Source organism: Phyllostomus discolor, chromosome 13, assembly GCF_004126475.2.
Source record: "Phyllostomus discolor isolate MPI-MPIP mPhyDis1 chromosome 13, mPhyDis1.pri.v3, whole genome shotgun sequence".
NCBI classification, from domain to species: domain Eukaryota; kingdom Metazoa; phylum Chordata; class Mammalia; order Chiroptera; family Phyllostomidae; genus Phyllostomus; species Phyllostomus discolor.
In genome coordinates this window covers 9,036,349-9,063,727 of record NC_040915.2, presented here as the reverse complement: position 1 = coordinate 9,063,727, position 27,379 = coordinate 9,036,349, and the positions used below count along the sequence as shown (strand labels likewise).

Genomic DNA, 27,379 nt, shown 5'->3' with positions numbered 1-27,379 from the left:
TAAGGTCATTTAGGCATCCCAAGCACCCTTCTCTGCTTGGCTAAGGAAGGTCCACCTGTGCTGGGCATTGGCTCACACTGCCAGGAACACTTGGAGGGAAGCTTCAGTGAAACTGCTAGGTGGGCCATTCCCCACCCCCGGACAAGGGCTCTGCTGGGGAACATGGGGAACAGCTCTGTTGAGACTAATAGGTGAGCATGGGAGACATACTGATGTTCTATCCCTTTCCGCGGGCCTCCCTCTAGTCATTGTGACATGTGAAATCCAAGGTGAGGGGAGGGGCTCTCACCAGGGGGCATCAAGCTGGCAGGTACCTCTGGTGTCCTGTGTTGTCAGTGCTGTCATTACTGATAAATGAATTTCTGCTGTGGCAGGTGTGACTGATTTTTCACCCCCACCAACAGGCGAGTTTGCAGGAATAGCCAAGCAGCTCTTCAGCCTCACACACTGAGCAGTTTTGGCATTGGGTGCAGCTGTTAGTACCTCTTCACGACGAGTACCATGTAATATTGTGCATTTTAAATACGCGCTTTTCATGTAGCTGGAAATTTTCCCCTTAGTTATTTTATAATGTTTCCAAGTTGTGACTTGCCAGAGACATCTAGTGTTTCCAACATAACCTAAACTGCTGGAAGTTCTGTAGTGCCAGGAAAGGTCAGACTCAAGTTGAGCCCAGAAGCGTGGGTTAGAAGGACACCATGACAGGACTGTGGTGTGGACAGCATTGCAAAGGTGGGGGGTGTCATGTGCATGTTGAGAGAGTCTCTGTTTCTCGTGAATAAATGAGGTGATGAGGTTGACAGTTTCCAAGAGAACCGTGCTGTCAAGGAGGAGACCAGGGGCCTCCCTGATTCCCTCGTCTTTGGTGCTGTGGTGTCTTGTCTGGTGAGGGAGAGCCTGTTCCAGAAGGCAGGTAAAGAAACCCTAACCTAGCCAGCCACGGGTCGGGCTCAGATCCCTCTGGCTTTCTTTTTCTTTATTTTGAGCAATATCAAATTTATAGAATGCTGGAAGAGGAACACCCTTATACCCTCACCTGGATTTAATGGCTGTTAAAATTCCACTACCATTACTTTCCGCTATTGAATTTTTCAGAGTTATTTGAGAATTGCAGACATGAGGACATTTCACCCCTAAATAAACTACTACATGCACCCACCTCTTTCTTTTTAAACATGTTTTTATGACGTTGCCTTTGTAAAGTCCAGTCATCTCTGTCCAGTTCTGAGCCCGAGTGTGCAGGTGGTCAGTGTGCACTCCATAGACAAAGGCTGACTAAGCACTTGTCACATGCCACCTCCCCGTGAAGCCCTGTAAACCCACGCAAGACCCATTGCTCAGTCCCACGTCTGCATGGTTCATCCTCAGGGGCCACACCGTGGGCTCCTCAGGGTTGGTCCTGGCGACATCTGGAGGCCGACTGCAGGCAGCCCTGTGCTGGTTGGAGAAGTTAAGATCTCAGCTCTGCCACTTCTTACTGAGGCACCTTTGGCTAATCTCTTCTCCTCTCATCCTCGGTGTCTTCATCTCCAGAACAAAGGGGTTGGACCAGGGGTTTGATTCAATACCTCTGCGACCTGACTCAAAGTGTGCCACGCAGGCCATCTGCATCTTGCCTCTTGGGGCTGCTTCGGAGACCAATGCCTGTGCCATTCCCAGCACCATGATCGGGGGGCCAGGAGGATGCAGGTGGTCCTCTGATGCCCTAACACAGGGGTGTCAAGCTCATTTTCACCGGGGGCCACATCAGCCTCATGGTTGCCTTCAAAGGGCCAAATGTCATTTTAGGACTGTATAAATGTAACTACTCCTTAACTAGGGGCGAGGAGCTTGACACTGCTGCCGGGTAGAAACAGGGTGCTGAGCCGGATAAACAAGGTGGAGGGCCGGGTTCAGCCCTCGGGCCCTGTGTTTGCCACCTGTGCCCTAACTTGACCGTGTGCTCTTCTCCTCTGTTTCCTGCAGCGGAGATTCTGGAGCTGGCTGGCAATGCGGCGAGAGACAACAAGAAGGGGCGGGTCACGCCCCGGCACATCCTGCTGGCCGTGGCCAATGATGAAGAGCTGAATCAGGTAAGGGGCTCTTGTAGCTGCCCCACCCCAGGCTCCCGAGCAGCCAGTCATGCTGTGTGAGAGACAGCTGTCTATGCAGGGGGTGTGGGTGTTTGGCTGGCTGTCAAAGGCGTGGACTGCGTTGTAGACTGTTAGCAGCGCCCCTGCCCCCTCACAGCAGCTTCTCCTGAAGTCCTTAGTTGAGGGTGGGGGGCAGGGATGAAACAAGGCATTTGGTGCTCCATAGAGGAAAGAGATCATCAAAATTCCCTCCTGGGTGAGGGACTCTGAGGACTTGTTCCTGTGTAGTGAGCCTGGGTCCCATCTGCATCCTTGTAGATGCCATGGAGGGAGGCGCTCCACCAACCAAAATGGAAAGTCTGGGTGGGCGGGCAATGCTGATGTCTTGAAGGTCAGAGGTAGGCTGGTCTGGCTCACCATTTGCTACTTCACTTTTCCTGTAAGCTGCTAAAAGGAGTCACCATAGCCAGTGGTGGGGTGTTGCCAAACATCCACCCGGAGTTACTAGCAAAGAAACGAGGATCCAAAGGGAAGCTGGAAGCCATCATCACACCGCCCCCAGCCAAAAAGGCCAAGTCTCCATCCCAGAAGAAGCCCGCGTCTAAGAAGACAGGAGGCAAGAAGGGGGCCCGGAAATCCAAGGTACGTGATTTGGTAGGGGTGTGTGGGTGGGGCAGGGCAGGGCAGACAGGTGGGTCAGGAGGGGCCCCTTCCTGCTGAGCGTTCATCCCACTGATGGGCTGCAGCACTATGGAGGGACATGTGGGAACCCGTTACAGAACCAGTTACAGGTCTGGTCCTGCTCAAGTGGCCAGAGTCTGGACACAGTTTGGGGACTGGATTCCTATAGGCAAGGGAGATCAGGGAGGGGGCTCAGCGGATTGGGGTCAAAGGGCCTTGTGCCTGGCCTTTCAAGGGGACGCCCACGTTTATGGGAGGTGAGTGGTGTGCACAGGAGCTTCCCTGTGCTGTGGACAGCGACGGTTGAGTCCTGCCCAGAGGTGCCAGCTGGCCCCTTCCCCTGGCGCTCTCAGAACTGATATTGCATTGTCATGGCTGGATGTCCTCCTGACCATGTTCCGGCCGGAACAGTCCAAGACAGTTTGTTTTTTAGAATGATTCCCTCATTAAGGAGCAAAACAGGTGTGTTATTCAGGCCCCTTCCTGCTAGACCCAACTTGGACTGAGACCAGGTCATGGGTGCTGATCTCTTTGTGGTGAGAGAAACCTTCTCGTTAGTGTGGCGTCCCTTCGTCACTGGGCTCTGCCTCCAGCAGCCGTCACAGTGGGCTCCAGGGCCAGCAAACTAGGTCCAGTGCAGCAGAAACTCTTTGTGAGTGGGACTGCCTGGCGCTGTGGCGCCCCCTCCAGAGTCAGCCTTCCTGCCTCTAGCCAGACTAGGGGACAGTCACCTCTGGCAGAAGGTGACCTCACTATTTTGTAAGCCCCTTGATAAGAACTCCTTGGAAATGACTCATCCGGTCTAATGATGGACATTCTTCCTCCCGGATCCCCAAGCCTCTCACCAGAGTGAAATGGTGAGGGCACCTCCCAGGACGGCTGCAGGGGCCCTGACCCGGAGCCACACACACACCTGCTGCCGTCCCAGCGTGTCCCCTCATCTGATCCTGTCCAAAGATCAGGTCCCTGGTATGTCTGTGCCTCGGCCAGACTGGCTTTCACCACGTGGGGGCTCCTTCCCTGACCTCTAACCTCCCATCCACACTCTTGGCAGGCGTCCTGCAGTTGAGGTAGAAGAGGCTGTACTTCTTTGTGCATCCTTCTGTGTACATACAAATGCTTCCCTGAAAACATCAGAGTCTAAATTCCTCTTTGCAACAGACCACCTGCCTCACTCTCCCCATCTCGCCCCACCCTGCCCCAGCTCTTTGAGGGAGAAACCTGATCTTGAAGAGCATCCGGTAAACCCATTTCCAGACGCTCGCACTCGACCTAGCTCACAAGTCCTGGAGGAGACTGGGAGCCAGGCGGGGAATTCACAGAGTGCTCCGTTCTCATTCCTGCTAACTATAAAATTAGCAGACTGCATGGTTTCTTTTTCCCCTTTCAACATTAGCAGTTGGGGGAGGAGCAGGATGGGGAAGGCAGGGGAAAGTGCCTGTGCGCCCCCTTTCAGATGTTAAGAAGAAGAAGAAGGTGCAAAGTCCATCATCTCTTTGAGAACAGGCCCCAGGGAGCTGGTTGCCCACAGAGCCGGGGCCCTTGCTGCTGGGCGCTGGGCACCAGCAGGACAGAACCTCGTCCCTCTGCCTGGCTGTCCTCCGCCTGTGGCCCAAGCCACGGCCCTCGTTCCTGCAGGCCTGCTACTCGTCGGTGTTTGTGCAGCCCCCCAGCTGCAGTGTGTCCGGCAACCCGGGGCTGAGCCATGCTCCCCACTGTCACTCCAATTCCTAGTAGTTTTGCCCATGACTTTCTGAACTTTCCAACTGACCGAACACTAGGAAGGCTTTTTCTTTCTTTTTGGGCTGGAAATATAGAGGGGGGCATGTGTGTGTCTTTTTGCTCCTAGTACCTATATTTGGAACCATGTTTCTAATAACCACATGTCAATAATCGCTCAAACACTCCACTTTTCCCTTGATTACAAAAGCAGGAAGTCTGTTACGGTGGTCTGTTTTTCTTCCACACAATGAATCACATTGTCTGCTTACTGTACGAGTGTTTGGCTAACATTAAACCCTGGGGGAAGCTGAAATTGGAACCGTGAACAGCTAATTTTCAAAACATTTGTTTAATGTAAATTGTGGTGTCAGCTCCCAGAAAGAGTGGAGAACCCTGCATCTCCAGGTTTAAGTGGAATGTTCTGAAAATAACCTTTCCAGCGACAGCCAGAGAGAGCCTTCGTAACATGCTAAAGTACTTGCCGTGGAAGGGAGTTGGTATTTTTCAAGTGTCAACACTCGAATTCCCAATCATAATTTTCCTCCCAATTCCATGTTGTGGGGAGTTTTTGAAAGTCTCCAGTTGTGACAGCTGAGTCAGCTACAGTGGAAATGCTGAGAGAGTGGGGAAGGCAGCAGAGCCTGCCGGAGGCTCGAGTCTGGAGCCCTGGCAGCACCTTAGGGCTCCCACTTCCTATGTGGGTGGCCTCAGGCAAGTCTGTGCCTTGGTTTACACCCCCTCCAATAGAATGATGGGGTCCATCCCAGACTTAGAATTCAGTGACTCAATGAATATTCACATTATGTTTTTTGACTAGGTAATAGGTGTAAGAATTTGGGTGGTGCAAGACTATACAGTAATAAAATCTTACTCCCACCAGTCCACCCCATTTCCTCCCAGACAGGTTTCTATAATCGATTTTTATGTATCCTTTCAGAAAGGCTACGCATGTGAGAGCACATTAGATATGCAAACCCTGCCCCATTCCACCGAAACATGTTACCCACTGTTTTGGCAGCGTTCCACAGTGGCTTAGGATGCCAGCTCACCTGGCTTTGCATTCCAGTTATGCTGTTTCCTGGCTAGGTGGCCTTGGGCAGTGACCTGACTTGGGAAATGACTCTCTGGGATCTAACTCAGTGTTCTTATCTGTAAAATGCGTGATTGGTCAGCTTCGAGAAGAATTCATGTGAAGTGCTTACAGCAGTGTTGCCCAAATGTTAGCTGCTGCAGTTACGAACTCGGCAGTGCTTCGGTATCTGCACGTTGAGCCGCTTTAGTGTTTCCTGTGTGACTCTAGTTACTTACATAGTATGCAAGACCAGTGCACCCAGATCTGCACGCATGGGCTTCCGGTTGTTTCTGTCATTCGCTGTGGTGCACGGTACCACAGGGACGTCACTGCATGTGGGTCTCTGTGCTCACGTGCCAGAGTGTGTGCAGGATGAAGTCCTCAAGGTGAACTTGCTGAGGCATACAGTGTATTTTTTAACTATGATGGCTATTGCTTACATATAGAGCATTTTATCCCATCAAGAAATTTCAAAAGCCCACTCATTCTTTCAACTTGTAACACTGGGTTGGTGAAAGAAGATGCAGTCGTATGATCGGTACTGCTTCAGTCCACCTGTGCTCATTGTCACAGTTCTCAGTCGTGGGGTGCAGCAGGGGGCTTTGGTCTCATGGAGGGGACAGAGTCGCCAGGGAGGGCTGTGGGAGGAGAGCCAGCACAAGGACAGAAATAAAGTGGAGTGACAGCACGGGCAGTGTGATTGAACACGGGTGCTCAGGTGAGCCTTGTCGGTGAGGTGACGCTTGAGTGGAGACCTGACAGAGGGAGCTGTCAGGTGTTCAGGTGCCTGGGAGGAGACAGGTCCGGGAAGAGGAGCAGCAAGGGCCCCAAGGTGGGAGCACGCGTGGCTCCTTGCAGAGAGAACTGGACAGAATTTGCATGCAGGGTCCCTCATGTGTCTATAGTGGACGCTTTTTGCAATCAGAGAGCCCAGGATCCTTCTCAAGATAAGGTTTCAGTATGTAAAGTACCAGATTCAGAGGAAACCACTTTTTAAAAAAAGGAAAAAAATGTGGTTTTCCCTGTGATGAGAACTCTTAGGATCTACTCTCTTAACAGCTTTCATGTGTTCTGTACAGCAGTGTTAATTGCGGTCTTCATGTTCTACGTTACAGATGTGTCGCCCGCTGCCGCTTCTTGTTTCTATACAGCACAAGGAGAGAAGGGGTTCATGGGGGTGTGAGGCTGAAACCACTGAGGACCCCATTTAAGTAAATACAAAGCTATAAATGTAAAATTAGATGTAGGGCCTTAGATGGGATCTGCACAACTTAAGGGACCTTTATCATTTTCACAGTAAATTCATTTCTGCAAGTGTGTATATTTTGCTTTTTTGTTCTGACCTATCACTTAACACAGTGTTTGAGAGGTTCATCTAGGTTGCTGTAAGTAGCAGACAGCACCAAGTCCATACATTTCATTGTTTGAATTTACCACAATGTGCTTATTCTGTGGTTGAGAGAGATTTGTTTCCCATTTGAGGTTCCTACTGCAAAAGAACAAGGCCTTCCGTGCATACATGTTGCATTGTGTTGGAAGTATGCCTTTGAGTGGGATTGTGATGTCTTGCGTATCCGTGTGTCAGCTTGAGGGAACAGGGCCACACAGTTTCCCAAGTGGCAGTGAAGTGTGCCATCCAGTACGGTGTATGGGAGTTCCGGTGTTACATTGTTGCCCAAGCAGGGTGCTTGGAGACTTCACTTTTAGCCGTTCGGGTGGGTGTGTATTGTCCTGATAACCGAGTAGTTTTATCATGTTTTCAGGTAAATTTTGGTCCTTTGAATATTTTCTCTTGTGTAAGTGTTCCATGCATCTTTTAAAAATTGGGTTATCTGTCCCTTCTAATGACTTACAGTTCTTTTTATATTATAGGTGAGTTCTTTTTCATCGACATATAATTGACACATAAGATTACATTTGTTTTAGGTGTACAACATAATGACTTGATATTTGTATACACAGCTGATACTTGAATAATGTGTTGTTATAACACTGAGAGATGCCTTGGGAACTGAATTCTTGATTATATATAGACTAGCCTATGGCAAAATTGTTCTCATGTCATTCCCAGCTTTCCCAGAACCTGTTGATGCCATTACGTGAAGGTTTACTATATTGGGAAATGAGCCCATAAGTCTAGTTAGCATCCATCACCATTCGTGGTGATAAAGTTTTTTTCTTGTGATGAGAACTTTCAGGATCTGATCTCGTAGGAGCTTTACAATATGCAATTCATTGTTACCAACTGTAGTCATCATGTTGTACATTACATCCCTATGACTGACGGACTTATAACTAGAAGTTTGTACCTTTTGACCTGCTTCAGCTAATTCACCCACCCCCACCTTTGGCAACCACCAATCTGTTCTCTGAACTGTTAGCTTAGTTTTTGTTGTTGGGCTTTTTTTAGATTCCACATATAAGTAAGACCATATGGTATTTGTGTTTCTCCATATGACTTATTTCACTTAGCATAATGCCCTCAAGGTCCATCCATGTTGTTGCAAATGGCAGTATTTTTTTATGGCTGAAAAATATTCCATCATGTATATTTTATTCTTGAATTGTTATTTATTATCATTCTATTATTTTCCATACAAACAACTATAAACCTATGTTTGCCCCACCCTGTATTTTTAAAATACATCCTGTGTAATAGAGATGTATCACGTTTTCTTTATCCTTTAACCATCGATGGATGCCTAGGTTGTTCCCAAATCTCAGCTGTTATAACATGGGGGTGCATGTATCCTTTTGAATTTCTGTTTTTGTTTTCTTCCAGTACATGCACGGAGGTGGAACTGTTGGATCATCTAGTAGTTCTATTTTTAATTTTTTAAGAAAACTTCATATTAATTTTTGTAGTAGTCCTACCAATTTACATCCCCACCAAAAGGTCCCGTTTCTCCACGTCCTCACCAACACTTGTCATCTCTTGTCTCGTGACATGTCACTCAGGTTTTCACTTCAACCTCCTGACACTGAGTGATGTTGAGAACAGGTCCTTTGTCCATATTTTTAAACTGGGTTTTTGTTTTTTTGCTATTGACTTTTATGAGTTCTTTGTATGTATTGGATATTAATCCTTTATCAGGTATGTGATTTGCAAATATTTTCTCTGCTTCCATAGGTTGCTTTTTTATTTTGTTTATGGATTCCTTTGCTGAGCAGAAGCTTTTAAAAAATTTGATGGAGCCCCACATGTTTATTTTTGCTCCTGTTGCCTTTACTTTTGGTGTCAAATCCAAAAAAGCCACGGCCAAGACCAAAGTCTAGGAGCTCACCTATTATGTTTTCTCCTAAAGTTTTAGGGTTGCAGGTCTTCATTCAAGTCTTTAACCCATTTTGAGTTGATCATTGAGTATGGTGTCAGGTAGGGATCCAGTTTCATTCTTTTGCATGTGGATATCTAGTTTCCCCAACACCATTTATTGAAGAGACTATTCTTTCCCCATTGCATATTTTTGGTGCCTTCGTCAAAAATTAAATGACTGTGTATTCATGGATTTATTTCTGGGCTCTTTGTTCTGTTCCGTTGATCTATGTGTTTGTTTTGGTGCTAATCCCATACCATTTTGGTTACTACAGCTTTGTGATACAGTTTGATATCAGGAGCATGATTCCCCCAGTTCTTATTTCTCAAGATTGCTTTGGCTGTTTAGGGTCTTTTGTGGTTCCACACAAATTTTAGGATTGATTATTTGGTTTCTGTGAAAAATGCTAATAAATACCCATTGTAATTTTATTAGGAATTGTATTGAATCTGTAGATTGCTTTGGGTAGTATGGATTTTAAAAATACTAATTCTGCCAATTCATGAGCATAGAATATCTTTTCATTTATTTGTGTCTTCAGTTTCTTTCACCAATGCCTTACAGTTTCCAGGGTAGAAGTCTTTCATCTCCTTGGTTAAATTTATTTCTAGGTATTTTATTCTTTTTGATGTATTGTAAATGGAATAGTTTTTGTAATTTTTTCTGATAGCCCATTATTAATGTATAGAAACAAAACCGATTTTTGTGTATTGATTTTGTATCCTGCAACTTTACTGAATTTGTTGTCTAGTTTTAACAGGTTTTTTGGTACAGCCTTTAGGGTTTTCTATATACATTGTCATGGCATCTGAAAATACCCAGTTTTCTTTCTTTCTTTCTTTTCTTTCTTTGCCTTCTCTCTCTCTCTCTCTCTCTCTCTCTCTCTTTGCCTTTCATTTCTTTTTCTTGCCTAATTGCTGTAGCTAGGACTTCCAATACTATGTTAGATAAAAGTAGCAAGAATAGGCATTCTTGTCTTGTTCTTGCTCTTAGAGGAAAAGCTTTCAGCTTTTTCTGTTATTGAGTATGATGTTAACTGTGGACATGTCATATGTGGCCTTTATTATGTTGAGGCACATTCCCTCTGTACCCACTGTGGTGAGAGCTTTTATCATAAATGAATGTTGAATTTTGTCAATTTTCCTCCTACTGAGATCAAATTGTGATTTTTATCCTTCAGTTGTGAATATGGGGTATCACATGATTGATTTGTGAATGTTGAACCATCCTTGCTTCCCTGGAATAAATTCCACTTGATCATGATATATGATCCTTTTAATGTATTCTTGAATTTGGTTTGCTAATATTTTGTTAGAGATTTTTGCATTGGGTATATTAGCCTATAATTTTCTTTTCCTATGGCATCTTTTGTCTGGTTTTGTGATTAGGGTATTGCTGGCCTCGTGAAATGATTTTGGAAGTGGTTCCTCCTCTTCTATATATTGGAGGCATTTGAGAAGGATTTGTATTAATTCTTCTTTAAATCTTTGGTAGAAATCACCAGTGAAGTCTCCTGGCCTGGACTTTTGTTGTCTGGAGGTCTTTGATTATTGACTCAATCTTTTTACCAGTAATTAGTCTGTTCACATGTTCTGTTTCTTCATGATTTGGTGTTGGTAGATTGAATGTTCGTAGGAATTTACCCATTTTGTCCAGGTGTCTCATTTTCTGGCACATAATTGTATTTTTTTTTTTTTAAAGAAGTGAAATTTTTTTTTTAAAGATTTTATTTATTTATTTTTAGAGAGGAAGGGGAGAGAGAGAGAGGGAGAGAGAGAGAGAGAGAGAGAGAGAGAGAGAGAGAGAGAGAGAGAGAGAGAAACATCAGTGTGCGGTTGCTAGGGGTTATGGCCTGCAACCCAGGCATGTACCCTGGCTGGGAATCGAACCTGGGACACTTTGGTTCCCAGCCCGCGCTCAATCCACTGAGCTATGCCAGCCAGGGCACATAATTGTATTTTTATTCTCTTTTTATTCTTTGGATTTCTGTGCTATCAGTTGTAATGTTTCCTCTTTCATTTCTGATTTTATTTGATTTCTCTTTATTTCTTGGTGAATCTAGCCAAAACTTTGTCCATTTTGTGTATTTTTTCAAATGTCAGCTCTTAGTTTCATTGAGCTTTTCTGTTTTTAGTATGTTTCATTTACTTCTATTCTGATCTTTATTTCCTCCCTTCTGCTAACTTTGGGCTCTGTTCTTCTGGTTCCTTGGGGTGTTGTGAAGGTAGGCTGTTTATTTGAGATTTTTCTTGTTTTGTTTTGTTTTTTTGATGTGGAATTTATCATTAAAACTTCCCTCTTAGACCTACTTTTGCTTTCTCTTATAAGTTTTGGCACGTTGTATTTCCATTCTCATTTTCTTAAGGTTTTTCTTATTTCCCTTTTGATTTATTCTTTGACCCATTGGTTTACTAACATGTTGTTTAATCTCCACATATTTGTGTATTTATCAGAATTCTTGTAATTGATTTCTACTTCCATTTTCCTGACCGTTATAGTCAGAAAAGATGCTTGATATGATTTCAGTCTTCTTAGATTTATCAAGGCTTGTTTGGTGGCCGAACACACGGTCCGTCCTGGAGAAAGTTGCACGTGTGCTTGAGAGGAGTGTGTGTTCTGTTGCTTTGGATGGAGCATTCTGTACATGTCTGTTAATTCCTTCTGGTGTAACGTGTCATTTAAGGCTGATGTTTCCTAATTAACTTTCTGTCTGGATGATATGTCACTGATGAAGATGGGGCTCTGATGTCTCCTATTATTGTATTACTTTCTATTTAGAATACTTCCCTTTAGATCTGTTAATATTTGCTTTATATATTTATGTGTTCCTGTGTTGTCTACATATTTACAAATGTTATATCCTCTTGTTGGATCAGCCCGTTTATCATTATATAATGGCCTTCCTTGTCTGCTGTTGCAGTCTTGGTTTTAAAGTCCATTTCATCCGATGCAAGTATAGCTATCACAGCTTTCTTTTGGTTTCCATTTGCATGGAAAATCTTTTTCTGTCCCTTCACTTTCAGCCTGTGTGTGTCCTTGAATCTCAGGTAGCTTTCTTGTAGGCAGCATATAGATAGGCCTTGTGTTTTTATTCATTCAGTCACTCTCTGACTTTTGTTTGGAGAATTTAGTTCATTTGCATTTAAAGTAGTTATTGGTATGTACTTATTGCCATCTTGTTTGGCTTTTTGTAGTTCCTCTGTTTCTTATTCTCTTGCTCTCTTTGTGATTTGATGACATTTTTAGTGGTACGATTAGGTTGGTACCTTCCTCTTTCTCTTTTGTGTATATCTATAATGGCTTTTGCTTTATAAGTGATTAATACACCACTTTTACTATACATTTATCTTCACCGGTGAGATTTATACTTTCATATCTTTTTCTGTTACTGATTAACACCCTTTCTTTTCAGCTTAAAGAAGTTCTATTAACTTTTTTTTGTAAGGCTGGTTTCGTGGTTAACTCCTCTGTCTCCCCTTCAATTTTGAAGGACAACTTTGCTGGGTGTAGAACGTTCTTGGTTAGAAGGGTTTTTTTTGTTGTTGTTGATTTGTTTTGTTTTGTTTTTTTACTTTAGCACTTTGAATATATTGTGCCACTCCCTTCAGACCTGCAGTTTCTGCTTACAGATCTGCTTACACTCTTCTGGGGACTCCTTTGTCTGTAACAAGTTGTTTTCACTTGTTTTTAAGATTCCATCCTTGTATATCACTTTTGCCATTCTAATTATAACGTGTGTCAGGGTGGGTTTCTTTGGCGTTATCTTATTTGCAACTGTCTGGGCTTCCTGGCAGGATTTTCTTCTTTTTTTATGGATGAATAATATTCCATTCTGTGTGTGTGTGCACACACACACACACACACATATGATAGGGTGAGCAAAAGTAGATTTTTTGCCATTGCAACATTCTTTTGAGTGAACAAAGCTTCTATAATAACTGTAACCTGTGTGTCTTCTTCCTACTTTGCCCACCTCTGCATGTACCGCTGAAAACCATCAGCATTAATTCTCACAGGTTAAGCTTCATCACCTGCCCTCACCGGCACTGCCGACTTGTTGTGTCCGAACACAAGGAAGCTCTCAGGCTCCTCCGGGTAAAACCACCCGAAGGCCCAGATGCCTGGAGCTCTATCAGCCAGGGCTCCTGGCCTCCTCACGTGGTTTTGGAAACCTTTGTGTCTCACACGTTCAGAATTGACAGCTACACTTTTCATAATACACTTAAGTATCTACAAAGGGTATAATTTTTGTTATATGATGAAATTGATCTTTAAAAAGAAAAATTTCATCACTCATTTAAATGTATTCAAAGAAATATAAATGCTGTGATGATTTGATATACCATCATCATTTAAAAAATACACAAACAGGCTTTTTTTTAATAGTTGGGAATTTGACATTGAGTTTCTCCTTGGGTCCTTACTTCCTTGCCCCACAAATTTTATCCTAATGTAACACACTGTTATGCTTCTAGTATTTTACTAATCTTTACAACAAAAATAGTTTATATAAATTCAGATTTAAAAAAAATATATTTCATAAAAGCACTAAAGGTATGGATTTTATAGACTTGAAGAATGAGCACATTTATTAATATACAATTGATCAAACTGACAAATACATTACAAATTTTAATAACTTAAGGAAAAAGTGAAAATTTCTTGGCACTGTATGGCATAGATGGAGATAGTTTTTTAGTGAACTCAAGTATTGTAAGATGAGTGTTACTTATTGCTAAATGAAATAGGATTCAGCTCCCTATATTGTTATATGTATAGGCATAAGTCCCTGGAAAATCTTGTTCAGAAAAATAATTAAATAGGAATGGAGAAGTTTTTGTAACAGCAACATTACTCAGTCCCCTGAACTCTTTTTGAGTTATATGCCAACAATCACATAGTAAACTGTCATCAATTTGTTTTAATAAATGTTTTATTGTAGAATCATTTTAAACTACAGAAAAATTACAGATAGTACAGAGGGTTTCTGAGTGTCTCTCACCCAATTTCCTTGTTAACATCTTACATAAACCTGGTACATTAGTCACAACTTAGAAACCAGCATTGGTACATTACTGTTAACTACATCAGTCTGTTCTTTAATGATCTATCAGCTGTTCACTCAATTTGGTGTTTCTTCAGTTTTGTTGAAAGCACAGAATTAGAAACATCTGACTTGCAAAAGGATTTGTCATCCAGCCTTTCCCTTTCTAGTTTCCTGGGAAGTATATCAAAACAGCTTTACCAAGATTTACCATGTAATTGTTGATTATACCTGTTTTTCTTTCATGTGTCAAATCTGATACACTTAAGCTATGAGGAAAACCCAAATAGTAATAACTTTGATATATCTTCTCTTCTATCATATTTCTTGATAAATGCTTTTTGTCTTCTCATTTATATTAAAGCTGTGGAGCTTCAGATTTAGCTCATTTAACTTGTGGAAAATGTTCCAGGTTAGCTATGTACCTACATGCCAAAGCAGTCCTTATTGTTAAAGAATTCAGCAAAATCAGACCTATTTTTCAGTGTTAGTAAAAGTGTCAATATGTTGATGAATATGAATCCTCAGTGGACAGAAGGACAGGGTACAGGCCTTGTCCTCAGTCTACTGCCCAGATTCGTCCTGCCCTGCAGGAACAAATGGGCATCTGTAATATTTCCCACCCCCTGCTTTCTTTTTTAAAAATTTTTCAATTACAGTTGACACAATATTACATTAGTTTCAGGTGTACAGCATAGTGATTAGCCATTTATATAACCTATGGAACGATCACCTCAATAAGTCTAGTACCCATCATAGCAATTGGCAATATTATTGACCATATCCCCTATGCTAAACTGTACACCCCTATGACTGTTTTTATAACTGGCAATTTGTACTTCTTAATCCCTTCACCTTTTTTAGCCATCCCTTCCCCACCCCCGCAGTCTGGCAGCTGTCAATTTGTTCTCTGTATCTATGAGTTTGTTTCTGTTTTGTTTATTTATTAGATTCCACATATAAGTGAAATTATATGGTATCTGTCTTTCTGTGTCCTGCTTATTTCACTCAGCATAATATCCTTTAGGTTCACCCATGTTGTTCCAGGTATCAAGATTTCATTCTTTCTTATGGCTGAGCAGGATTCCATAGTGTATCTGCACCACATCTTCATTCAGCCATCTGTTGATGGGCACTTGGGCTGCTTCCATATTTTGGCTATTATAAATAATGCTGCAATGAACATAGGGATGCTTATTTCTTGTTACATTAATTAGTGTTTCAGATTTCTTCCCAGAAGTGGAACTGCCGGGTCATATGGTAGTTCTAGTTTTAATTTTTTGAAGAACCCTCATGCTGTTTGTTTTTAGTGGCTAAACCAGTTTACAATCCAACTAACAGTGTACAAGGGTTCCCTTTTCTCCACATCCTCGCCAACATTTGTTGTTTGTGGGTTTATTGATGGTAGCCATTCTGACGGGTATGAGGTGATTATTTCATCATGATTTTAATTTGCATTTCCCTGATGATTAGTAATGTTGAGCATCAGTTCATGTCTGTTGGCCATCTCTGTGTTCTCATTGAAGAAATGTCTATTCAGGTCCTCTGTCAATTTTATAATTGGATTGTTTGTGGGATTTTTGGTGTTAAGTCACATGAGTTCCTTATATCATTGGCAGCTATCTCCTTCCATTCAGTTGATCATCTTTTCATTTTGTTGATGGTTTCCTTTACTGTACAAAACTCTTTAGTTTGATGCAGCCCCATTTATTTATTTTTTCCTTTGTTTCCCTTGCCTGAAGAGACATTCAAAAAAATATTATAAGAACAGTGTCAACCCTGGCTGGTGTGGCTCAGTGGATTGAGTGCCAGCCTGTGAACCAACGAAAGGGTCACTGGTTCAATTCCTATTCAGGGCACATGCCTGGGTTGCAGGCCAGGACCCCAGTAGGGGGTGCTCAAGAAGCAACCACACATTGATGTTTCCCTCTCTTTCTTCCCCCTTTCCCCTCTCTCTAAAAATAAATAAAATCTTAAAAATAAAAGGACCAGCTCTTAGTTTCATTGATCTTTTCTATTATTTTTTAAGACTCTATTTCATTTATTTCTGTTCTGATCTTTATTGTTTCCTTCCTTATACTCACATTGGGCTTTGTTTTTCTTTTTCTAGTTCCTTTCATGAAAGGTTAATGTGTTTATTTGAGGTTTTTTTTCCTTGATCCTTGAAGTAGGCCTGCATTGCTCTAAATTTCCCTTTTAGAACTGCTTTTACTGTGTCCCATTGGTTTTTGGGTCATTCTGTTTTCATTTTCATTTGTCTCAAGGTATCTTTTGGTTTTTTCTTTGGTCTGATTGTTGACCTGTTCACTGTTTAGTAGCATGTTATTTAACCTCTATGTGTTTGTGTGTTTTTGTTTTCTTTTTGTAATTGAGTTCTAGTTTCATACCCATGTGATTAGTGAAGATGCTTGGTATGATTTTAATCTTCTTAAGTTTATCAAGGCTTGTTTTGTGGCCTAATGTGTGGTTTGTCCTGGAAAATATTCTATGTACAGTTAGGAAAAATGTATGTTCTGCTGCTTCTAGATGACATGTCCTAAAGAGTATCAACTAAGTCCATCTGACCTAATGAGTCTTTTAAGGTCTCTGTTTCCTTATTGATTCTCTGTCTGGATGATTTATCCATTGATGTCAATAGGGTGCTGAAGCCCCCTAGTGTGACTGTCTTGCTATCGATCTCTCACTTTGTTTGTCCGTATTTGCTGTCTCTCTGTGGGTGCCCCTAGATTGGGTGCATAGATGTTTATGAGTTTTGTCCTCTTTTTGGATTGATACCTTTATCATTATGAAATGCCCTCTTTTGTCTCTTGTTACAGTCCCTGTTTTAGAGTCTATTTTCTCTGATATAAGTATGGCTGCCTTGGCTTTTTCTTTTTTCATTTTCATTTGCATGAAATACCTTTTTTCATCTCCTTATTTTTAGTTCGTGTGTTGATCTGAAGTGGTTCTCTTGCAGGAAGTGTGTACATATGTCTTGTCTTTCTATTTATTCAGCCACCCTGTGGCTTTTGATTACAGCATTCAGTCCATTTACATTTAAAGTAATTATAGATAGGTATGTAGTTATTGACATTTTACTGTGTCCCATTGTTTTTCATTGTTTTTGTAGTTCTCTTTAATCTGATTCTTCTTCCTCTGTTCTGTTGTATGTTGATAACTTTTTATAGTGTTGTGTGTGGATTCCTTTATCCCTTTTTTAAATTATCTTTTGTGGAATTTTGGCTAGTGGTTACCATGTACTTCTTATACACAAAGCTACGTTTATAGCACTATATTTTAAATTGTTGGTTGCCTAAGTTGAAACACAATATAAGCACCACAAGTTTTATTCAACCCCTCCATGATTATGTTTTTGTGATTATTTTTTACTTTGTGTGTATATCAATTTATTGTTGTAATTACACGTTCTTCCTACTTTTGCCATTTAACCTTTGTACTAGCTTTATAGTAGGTTGATCCACTTCTTTTATTATGTGTTTGCCTTCGTGAGAATTATTGTTTCCTATACTTTCTATTCATGTTTTTTATCTTTTCTTCTTAAAGAAATCCCTTTAATATTTCTTGTAATACTCATTTAGTGGTGATGAAGTCTTAGTTTTTTTTTTACCATCTGGGAACCTCTTCACTGTCTCTCTTTTGATTCTAAATAGATAGAGTGATCTTATTGTAGATCCTTACTTTTCATCACTTTGAATATTTCATGCCAGTCCCTTCTGGCCTGAATATTTCTGTTGAAAAATAAATAACAGTCTTATGGGAGCTCTCCTGAATGTCACTAACTGCTTTTCTCTTGCTACTTTTATGATTCTGTATTTATATTTTACCTTTGGCATATTCATCATGATGTGTCTTGATGTGGGCCTCTTTGGGTTCATCTTATTTGGGACTTGATTCCTGGACTTGTGTGTCTATTTCCATTAGCCATTATTCTTTCGCATCAGAATTTCAGTTCCTTGCTCTCTTCTTGTTTGTGTACCCCTGTGATGCAAATGTTGGTGTGCTTGATGTTGTCCAAGAGGTCCCTTAAACCAGGGGTTCCCAACCCCTGGGCCATAAACCAATACCAGTCCATGGCCTGTTAGGAATCAGGCTGCGCAGCAGGAGGTGAGCAGCAGGTGAATGAATGAAGCCTTGCTCGCATTACCGCCTGAGCTCTGCTTCCTGTTCCCGCACACCCCAGCCTGCTGCATGGAAAATTGCCTTCCACGAATCTGGTGCCTGGTGCCAAAAAGGTTGGGGGCTGCTGCCTTAAACTAGCCTTATTTTTTAAAAATTCTTTTTGCTGTTCTGATTGGCTGATTTCTGCTACCCTGTCTTCCAGATTGTTGATATGATCCTCTGCTTCATCTAATAAGCTGTTGAGTCCACCTAATGAATTCTCCATTTCAGTTTTGGTATTCCTCGTTTTTAACTTGTTTTTTTTTATGGTTTCTATCTCTTTTTGTAAGTTCTCACTGAGTTCATCTATTTTTGCCCTAAGTTCATTGAACAGCCTTACAACCAGTGTTTTGAACTCTGTTTCTGGTACATTACTTGTCTCCATTTCATTTAGCTCTTTTTCTGGAGTATTCTCCTATTTTGCCATTTGGGACATGCTTGTTTCCTTATGTTGGCTGTCTCCCTGTGTGTGTTTCTATGTATTAAGTAGATCTGCTAAACCTTCCAGTCTTGTCAGAGTGGCCTTAGGTAGTAGTTGTCTTGTGGGGCCCAGTGGCACCATCTCCCTGGTCACCTGAGCCAGGTGTCCCTGGTGTGGGTAGTGTGTGTCATCCTTCTGTAGTTGAGCCTTGATTAGGGTTGGTACATCGGTGGGTGGGATTGACCTCAGGCTGACCAGCTGTGAAGACTGGACGTGACTCCAGCAGAGATGTCCTACTTTCTTGATTTGTTCCCACTGGACCCTTCCTCAGGAGTGATGTACTTCTTGGCAATAATTGGGGCAAGGAAAGGGTTTAGTGTCTAAACAAAAATTGCCGTTGTTACCACTATCATCACTCTACAATATATGTGGATGCAGAAAATCCCCAAATGATTCAAAATATCCATTTTTTTTAACACAAGCCTCATCCTTGGCCAAAATATGGAAAAGATCGGAAAAGACTTGCACTCCTCCTCCCGGGTGTGCCATGCTAATACATGGTCTGGGAAGTAGGAGAACGGTGGTTGTGCAAGGCAGCCCAGCGTGAACCCTTTGCCATGGGCTTAAGTCGCTCTTAGGGCAGGTCAATTTTAAGAAAAGTACATGAGAAAGTTGAGGATCTGGAAGCTGATGAAACTTATCCATGCAACATAAGTCTGGAAAGGCTCTTGGGAACCCCAGGGTACATGCCTTCAGACTGAGTGATGCTGAATATGCTGGGATCCATGCCTCGATGGGGGCTGGGGTCTCTAGGCAGGCAGTGGGCTCACCAAGACACTCCCCATGGATCCTTCTCCAGGGCTGGTTTTACTGAAGGGGAGTCGGGGAGTCTTACCCCTGGGCTGGGGAGAGTTGGCAGACTGTGGTCCTCAGTCTGCTTTTTGGCTCTTTGAGAACTAATGACCTAGAACAATTTTTTTTTCTCTTCAAGCTTGAATAGTGTACAGCCACCTAGAAAGGGGAGACTCTTAATTAAGAGACATGTACTTGGTCTAAATCTATGAAAATAGGTCTGTTCTAAATTATCCGTGTAAAATTTTGCCTTTGATAGCTAATTTTTTTAGATTGTAAAGTGCTAAAAATACAAGTTAATATTTTTCATAGAATTCTTGTACTTCAAAATAAGTGTGCAGCCCCCACTTTGGGAAAAACTGAGGGGCGCTGGTGATTCAGTTTCCTGTTTTCTCTTGAGTGCTATGGGCAAGGCCTGTGAGCTGCGTGCTAGTCAGACATGCCCAGATGCATGAGGCTCTGCCTGTGTGGCTGCGTACTGACTCTTCCGTTTGTGCAAGAAGAAGCAGGGAGAAGTCAGCAAGGCAGCCAGTGCCGACAGCACGACTGAGGGCACGCCTGCCGACGGCTTCACAGTTCTCTCCACCAAGAGCCTCTTCCTCGGCCAGAAGGTAGGCAGACGTGTAGCCTTGGCCTGCTCTTGGGCCCTGGGAAGGAGGGGCACAGGCCACCTCCACTGGCAGGAAGGCCTGGGGATTACAGAGGCCACTCCTGGTCTCATGGGGGGTGGGTGGCGAGAGTTGGGGGGAGGGCTTTCAGAGTGGCCTCCAGGAGTGCTGGGAGGAGGCTGGCGGGCGGGAAGAGGATGTGGTGGTACAGATGAGGGAAGGGCTCCTGTGGGGGGTCGGGACACCCCAGTCAGCCTTCAGAAGGAGCTGCTTATGTGGTATCATATAGCACCTGGTCATCATATAGCACTGACCAGAGAAATAGCCAGAAGTTAAAACTGGGTCCTGGAAGAGGAGAGATCTAGCAGGTAGCCCGTGCGTTCTGCTGGGCGCTGAAGGTAGAGCCCCTGACCTGGGGGATGGGGTTGTTTCTGGAGGTATGTAAGGGGCGCACGGAGCCGCCTGACAGCTCCTCGAGCCAATTGTTCGGTTCTGTTAACTGTGGGCAGTATATTTCCAGCTGCCCCAGTGATGCAACTTTGCCAGGACATCATGGTTTTGTAAAAGATGATTCACTTTTGTTGAAAATAAAAATGATGCAGAGGCTTTTAAGACCTGAGAGTGAGAGCAAATTAATCCTTCTCTGATGACACTAAAAATGGGGGTGGAGAGAGAGTGAATTAAACTTTTCTTAATGTTTTTAATCCTGCACGTTAAAAAGTTAAAGGCACGAATTTATCCTTCCATGTAAATTGTGTTTGGTTTGAATGTGGTCAACAACTTGGTTCTGCCACTGCATCATTTTTAAAACCTCACTGTTGATTTTCTTTTGCATCTCAGTGACAGTCCTCCTGCGCACGTCATTCATTGCAAGTGCTCCTTGTCCCCCCGCCCCCTCCTGTCGCTAATGGCACTCGGGCTTCATGACGCAGTTCCAGTGGTGGCCTCTGTGTTCCGGCAAATAACCATTACAGTTTGCATTTTATAACCATCATCTGTATTTTGTGTGCATTTCTCCAAGAAAAAACTAAGCAGCACTAGTTGTCATCTTAAGGTCTGGGGCCTTGAAAGTTCTGGTTTAAAATATTTATTTATTTAAACAATATCAACTCAGCAGTGAAGGCAACCACCTGGGTCTCCTCACACACCCTTTAACACATCCTTCAGGTAATGCACTGAAAGTCATTGTGCCCTGTCGTCAAATTGCTTGGGTTTGAGTGACAGTGTGGAAAGCCCTGCTAGTTAGAACTAGCTCCTGTGTGCCTCAAATCCCAATGCAGACGACTGTCCAGGACTTGGAAGCCCATTGAGCAGGTAGGACAGTTCAGTCCCCTGGAGTCACCTTCTCCCTCACTCCTTCCTCAGCCCTGCCCCTGGGTGCCCTGTCCCTGGCCTCTCTACTTCCGGTGTTCTTCTTGCTACCTGCTGCCTGTGGGCTCCCCCAAAGTCAGCCTCAGATCGGAACTCCTCACACCCTTTGATGGATGAGCACAAATATTTCCAAAACTGCAGCACTCAGCCCTACAAATGGAGATGCCCTTCTTGATCTTGGGATAAGGGTCTTGCCCGGGCTCTGCTGCCTGCGAGCCCTGGAAAGGAGGCAGCAAAGGCTGTCCTATACCAAGCACTGCAGCCTTTTAAAATGTTATTATGCACCTTAATTTGGACTTGGATTTTAGGAAATGTTTCAAAAAGGGTCCTTGAGAAGGATGACTGGATGGTGAGGCCGTACAGTCCTATGAGTCTTGTTTTTCCACCTGCGACGATGAGACCAAGGCTTGAATATTGCGAGCAGGCCTGGGTGGAGAGAGGCGACACTGCTCCCTGCAGCTGCGTAAGGCATGGTTGCTAAGCTACTCACAGGAGCAGCCGGCTGCACTCAGGAGGCTGGGATCTCCTTGTTGATGATGAATTTCACATACTGAAGTCTCAGAAGTCATCGCCCTTACTACGCTACAATTTCACCCAGTGTTCACACACATTGTGGAACCGTGTTCAGAATCTGAATCAGCTGAGAGTTTTTCTTTTGTAGTTCAGTGGAGATTTGCAGCCCTTGTTATTAGAGATAAAAACCTGATGATTTTATTTCCCCAAAACACTTCCAGTGTGTATTTCTGTAAATCTGTGTCAGCGGTGGTAATTGACTTAGGCCTCCTGGCAGGGTCAGTGTTATTTGAAGCAGCTGGAAGGCAGTGGCAGGAGGGATGAGCGAGTCTTCCTGCTTCCCTGTCTATCAGGGTGGCAGCCACAGCACGTCGGCCACTACAGGCAGGGCGGGTTCCATGGGTTTTCTCCCTCTGGTCCAGGCACCCTGCTCCTGGGGCTGGGAAACTATAAGGAGACAAGGGGCTCTTGCAACAGCAATGAGGTGGGGGGAGGGGGCGGCTCTCACCCCGTTCCACCTGTGGCTGATGATCGATCGGCTCCTGAGAGTGGTGACTCGGCTCCTGGGCCTCCAGCAGTGCCCACACATGTCTTATATTTATGTGACACATTCTAGCCTGAAACACAGCAGATGCCACTGCTAGACCTGAAGCTGCCAGGGAAATTCAGGCCAGGCTGCATGCAAGGTAGACGGCAGAGTGCTGATGAAAAGTCCTTTCATCCTGTGGCAGTTGTAGGAGCGGGCCCTCGAGTGGGCCACAGAGGACATGGTTCTCTGTGAGGAATTAGAATCAGTTCAGTGGGAGACATTGCCCTTTTCATCCTCCTTAGTTTAAGTAGACTTTGGGGACAGAAGAAGAGTTGCATTTCATGTGACTCCACAAGGAAATATGACCTGCCAGGCTTCTCCTTCCTTGTCCATCATGAGGGAATGAGAGACACCAAAAATTGACAATTACAAGCTAAACATGCTACTCATAGAATCTTTAACAATCATTTTATTTTCTAAAATTGAATTTCTGATCAGATTATGTAATAAAGTAGGATTGTACTATTTCCTGCAGCCAAGTAGGCCGTGTCAAGGCATGCTGGATGTCCATCCACTGTCTCCAAGCCACCAGCTCCTTCCCTGTCACAGGAGGCCACCTCCTGGTGATTCCTAGATAGTGGGTGCCAGCCTCTCTTCCAGGGTGACCAGCTTGGCTCTCGACACCTCGGGTCCGAGGCAGGCCAAGGGCCTGGTTCCTGAGCTGCCATTTCCCTTAGCCCTGCTCAAAGGGGAGGAGGACTTCACTTCATCTCAGAGTAATGTTGTGGTGTCAGGTATCAGTTCCGCTCCATCTCTGTGCCCACAGAAACCCGAGCACCGTCTCGGACCTTGCCTGGCGCTCAGGTCAGGAGTCAGCACTCCTCTGCCTCCAAGGAGCTCATACTCTAACAAGTTCACATCACAAGTGAGCACAGGGGCTAATGTGGGCATAATGACTTTAGAGGGAAACCCAGGTGCTGTGGACATCAGAGGTGGCTGCAGCAGAGCCAGTGGCGGTTGGGATGATCAGGCCTCAGGGGTGGAAGGGATCCTGAGGGACACTCGGCTCCATCCCCTCCGAACTCTACAGCCAGGTGGGACCCCCTTCTGCTCTGTAACTGCCCGTACCCTTTGGTCATACTTTCCAGTGGCCAGCAGTCTCCACAGGTATTTTAACCTCCCCCCCAGGCTATGGTTTAAAACAGCTTCCTGTCTTTCCCAATGCTGAGACAAAGAAGGAGTCTCTTTATTCTAAAAATTCTAAAATCTCAATGACCCTCTTCCCTCCCAGCAAGTGTACTAAACTTGGGAATTCCCACAGTGCTCCAGAAATCTGATCTCCCATCCCTCAGGCACCCTCGCTCTGTCATGTGCTTCAGACAGCCATCCACCCCTTTGGCTGAGAGGCCCAGTCGGATTTGCCCCTGGGTGGTGGTGCTGGAGACCCTGGGACCTCCCAGGACTGGGTGTCCCTCGTGCACCTGCCAGGCCTGTGTATCTACGGGATGGCACACACTTTTCAGACATGCATGCATGGCCCACCTGTAGTCTGAGCTCATGGATCTTCTCCTGCTCAGGGCAGCTACCATATTTGTTCACGCTCATCTTACTGCAGCGTCTGCCCGCTGGTGCAGCCTGCCCAAGCCAGGCTGGTTACCCCTTGGTCTTTCCCTAGTGCCTGAAGCAGTTTGTCCCCTCCCCATGCTTCTCCCAAGCAAACTCCCACACACAGACCCCCTCCCCAAGCATATGCTTCATAGTTAAGAGGGTTTTTTTTAAAAATACATGTTTGTACATAATTAATAGCAGCAGAATTGTTTTGTGGCTTAGGCCCTCACACCAAGGACTCTGCTGAGCCCAGCGCACAGCAGAGCATAGTTGGAAAGTCAAAGTACAGGTGAGAGACCAGCCCTTGATCAGCTGGGCATGCCCGATGCTGATGTTGGGGTAGTGGCTCCGTGAGGTGCAGCACTCTGTGCCCCCGAGAGCCAGGCTTCTTCTGGTCAGGAGGGAATCCTCCAAGGATCGGGAGTTCTGTTTGCAACCACTGCCTCCCTTCAGTGAAGCCACAGAGCCCTCCGGTCCCCCTGGGGGCCTGTCCCTCCCCAGGCAGAGTCCAAGGCCAGCTGCGGGGTCTTCCAGGAGAGTTGAATTGGAGCCCATGGAAAGAGGTGATTTTCCAGTGAGGCATTTCTGAACACAAATCCAGAAGCACCTATGCACTTAGAAAAAAGTGTGAATTTGAAGGATTTGCACATGCAGTTTTTCTGCAAACAGAAAAGGAATCTCATAGATGTATACTCATCTTATCCACAGCACACCAAGTAAAGTGTTGGTTTTTTCTCCTCCTCCTTCCCCACCAACTTCCTGCCACTTGCACACCGTGCAGGGTTTTTGTTTTTTTCTTTCAGTGGTAGAAGGGACAGAATGTTGGCCTAATCTGAGCTTTTATAAACAGCATTTGCTTAAAGTCAAATGCAATACTGACATATGTTGTAAACTAACCTCTTACCTTGTCCTGAACCCTGAATGTTCGCCCCCCTTACCCTAAGACCCTGTCCTGCCCATGTCACCACACCCTCCCCAAGTGGGGCCATGAGCACCTGGCCTGATGCTGGTCTCTCCCCTGGCCTCTTCCCTGGTGCTTCGGAGAGCGTAGCTCCAGGAATGTGGGCAGCCCCGAAATCATCCCGTGGGGTTGGGTACCATAGTGTGGAAAGTCCAAGTGGAGAAAACTTGTTCTTCTTTCTCTTCCAGTCCAAACTAAAAATTTGGACCACTGCCGTGTACCAGGGCCTCCCAGAGTCCTTCCCTGGCCATGTGACCAAATTTACTTCCACAACTGCTTTCTCACAAAGGGTGATGACTTTTAGTCTAAGCCAGTTCCTTTTTTGAGAATCCACTGTCTGCTTCTTGGAATCAGAAATGTGGGTTTATATCTCTGAGGCTTATAGAGTGTTTGGTTTTGTTTTCAACAAAATATTTGGCCCCAGAAATTCAGTGTCTTGGAGCTCCATTGCCAAGAGGGTCCCTGCCAAGTGTCCTTGGGGTGAGGGCCCGGACACAGGCTCCTGCCCTGCCGGGCCCAGCAGGCTGCAGTCAGCTCGCCCAGCCTGGGTCTCAGTCCGTCTGGGGCACCAGCTGCTCGGGGCTCACAGGCATTGCTCTTTGCTGCAGCTGTTGGGAATTCGTGTCACTGAAGAATGAATATCTTGAGAAAGAGAGAGCTACCTTTGCTCCAGGTGCTAGTACCCAAGAACAGGAAGGGAAAGAGTACACACAGGATAGGAGCCCTGAGCCAGCTAATTCCAGTTCTCTTTGTCCCTCTCACAGCTGAGCCTAGAATTTGGGATTCCTCGCATACCGAGGGTTGCTATAGGAACAGAAGAACAGTGGGGAGGGGGCATTTAGTGACTGTTTAAAAGATCCAGTTGATCGAGTACTCATAAGACTCATTCAGGGAAAGTGCTCGACTCACTGGGCCTCAGAGTTCACCAACAAGGTAAAAACCATTCAAAAGACAGTGACTCGCTAGAGACCTGCTGTTTCCTTCCTGGGTGCCACCAGGCCATCAGTATCACATGACTGAAGACACATCAAATTACTGAGCAACAGACCATTCTCCTCCTTGCCACCCCTGAGCAGGGCAGGGGGCCAGCCAGCCAGTAGTCATGGCAATGGGGGACAGCCTTGAAGACCAGTGGCCACTTGGAGGAAAAAGCAGAGCTACCGGGGTTTGCTCAGACCAGCTGGGACTTCTGCACATCCCAGGGCTCAGAGAACAGGGTGGTCACACCCAGCGCCCCACCCAGCAGTGAGTGTCCTGATCCTAGGGCCTGGCAGCTGCCTCTCTGTAGCCCCCAAATCACAGGTCCTTTTAGGGATATGGATCCACTAGTCCGGGGTGGCTTGTGCCTCCCGGACTCCCTCTTCTGCCTAAGCATCACCCATTGGGCTCTGGACCCTCAGGCTAGCTCGCACCCTTTCAGCGTCTGAGTGGCATTTGAGTCCTTAGATTCGTTTTAGCCAGTTCCCTTTTGTGCCCAGTGCACTTGAAGTGTTCGCTGCCCTTCATCTGTGTCCCAAGGCTCACTTCTCTGTGACTTCCCGGCTGTCCTGTTATTTCCCACCTCATGCTTTTCTTTTCAGCTGAACCTTATTCACAGTGAAATCAGTAATTTAGCCGGCTTTGAGGTGGAGGCCATAATCAATCCTACCAATGCTGACATTGACCTTAAAGATGACCTAGGTAATTGGGAATGGGGTTTGGCACCACCAGCTGTCAGATGAAAAGTTATGGAACCCAGAATTTAGGCTCTTTATCTTCTCAAACTCCAGATGGTCAAGCCAAATTCCCGAATCCATGATGAATGTTGGGGTGCAGACACTGAGTGTCTGCTCACTCTGGGCCATTCCAAATGGAAATGATCGGATGGGGTTCCATTGAGTGCAATTGGCTGCTTTCCCCCCCTTGATTATAAACCTACCACCATCTAAATTCTCTTCCATAATGATCACACTGACTGCTGGTTACTTGGGGGGTATATTTTAAAAATGTGTTTATTTTTTTTTAAGAACGGAAAAATCTCAGGTAACTCCAAAATGATAGTTTCTCCATTTAAGCCTTACAGTGACACTCAAAGCTCGAAAGCCCCTGAAAAGGGAGACAAGCTGCATCAGGATACAATTAAGCTGATTTTAATCCACCAGCCAATTGGCTTTCCCCAAATGTACCACCTAATTGTCACTTCAGCTTGTTTTTACAACTGAAAACTGTGTGACTGAGTGTCACCATCACAAATGACTTGGGTAAAGGATGATACTGCAAAGAAGAGCGGTATTTCCAAGAGCGTTCCTGCAGAGGGAAGCTCTGCCCTACGAGCCAGGGGGTCTCTCTGCTCAGAGCGTCCCACTCTGCGGCTCCACCTTTGCACAGTGGAGCTCTGAGCTCAGGGGCACCAGAAAGGCCCCTGTCCTCTTGGCTGTGAGCCTTGCCTGGAGCAGCAGGCTGGCATGTGTCCA

General features: G+C 44.7%; 1 protein-coding gene across 9 annotated transcripts in view; it reads left to right on the top strand.

Moving 5' to 3' along the window:
• Nucleotides 1-27,379, top strand: part of LOC114509102 (core histone macro-H2A.1) — a 75,195-nt gene that overhangs the window by 31,399 nt on the left and 16,417 nt on the right. For 3 of the 9 annotated variants that reach the window (XM_028527176.2, XM_036013864.1, XM_028527178.2), the window contains exons 3-5: nucleotides 1,966-2,072; nucleotides 2,517-2,714; nucleotides 19,837-19,947. In XM_028527176.2, the coding sequence (XP_028382977.1) occupies nucleotides 1,966-2,072; nucleotides 2,517-2,714; nucleotides 19,837-19,947 (416 nt within the window). Of the gene's footprint in view, nucleotides 1-1,965; nucleotides 2,073-2,516; nucleotides 2,715-19,836; nucleotides 19,948-20,784; nucleotides 22,041-26,506; nucleotides 26,607-27,379 lie in introns of those variants that run through there. The other 6 variants (XM_036013863.1, XM_028527174.2, XM_028527175.2 and 3 more) reach the window with 5 other exon arrangements.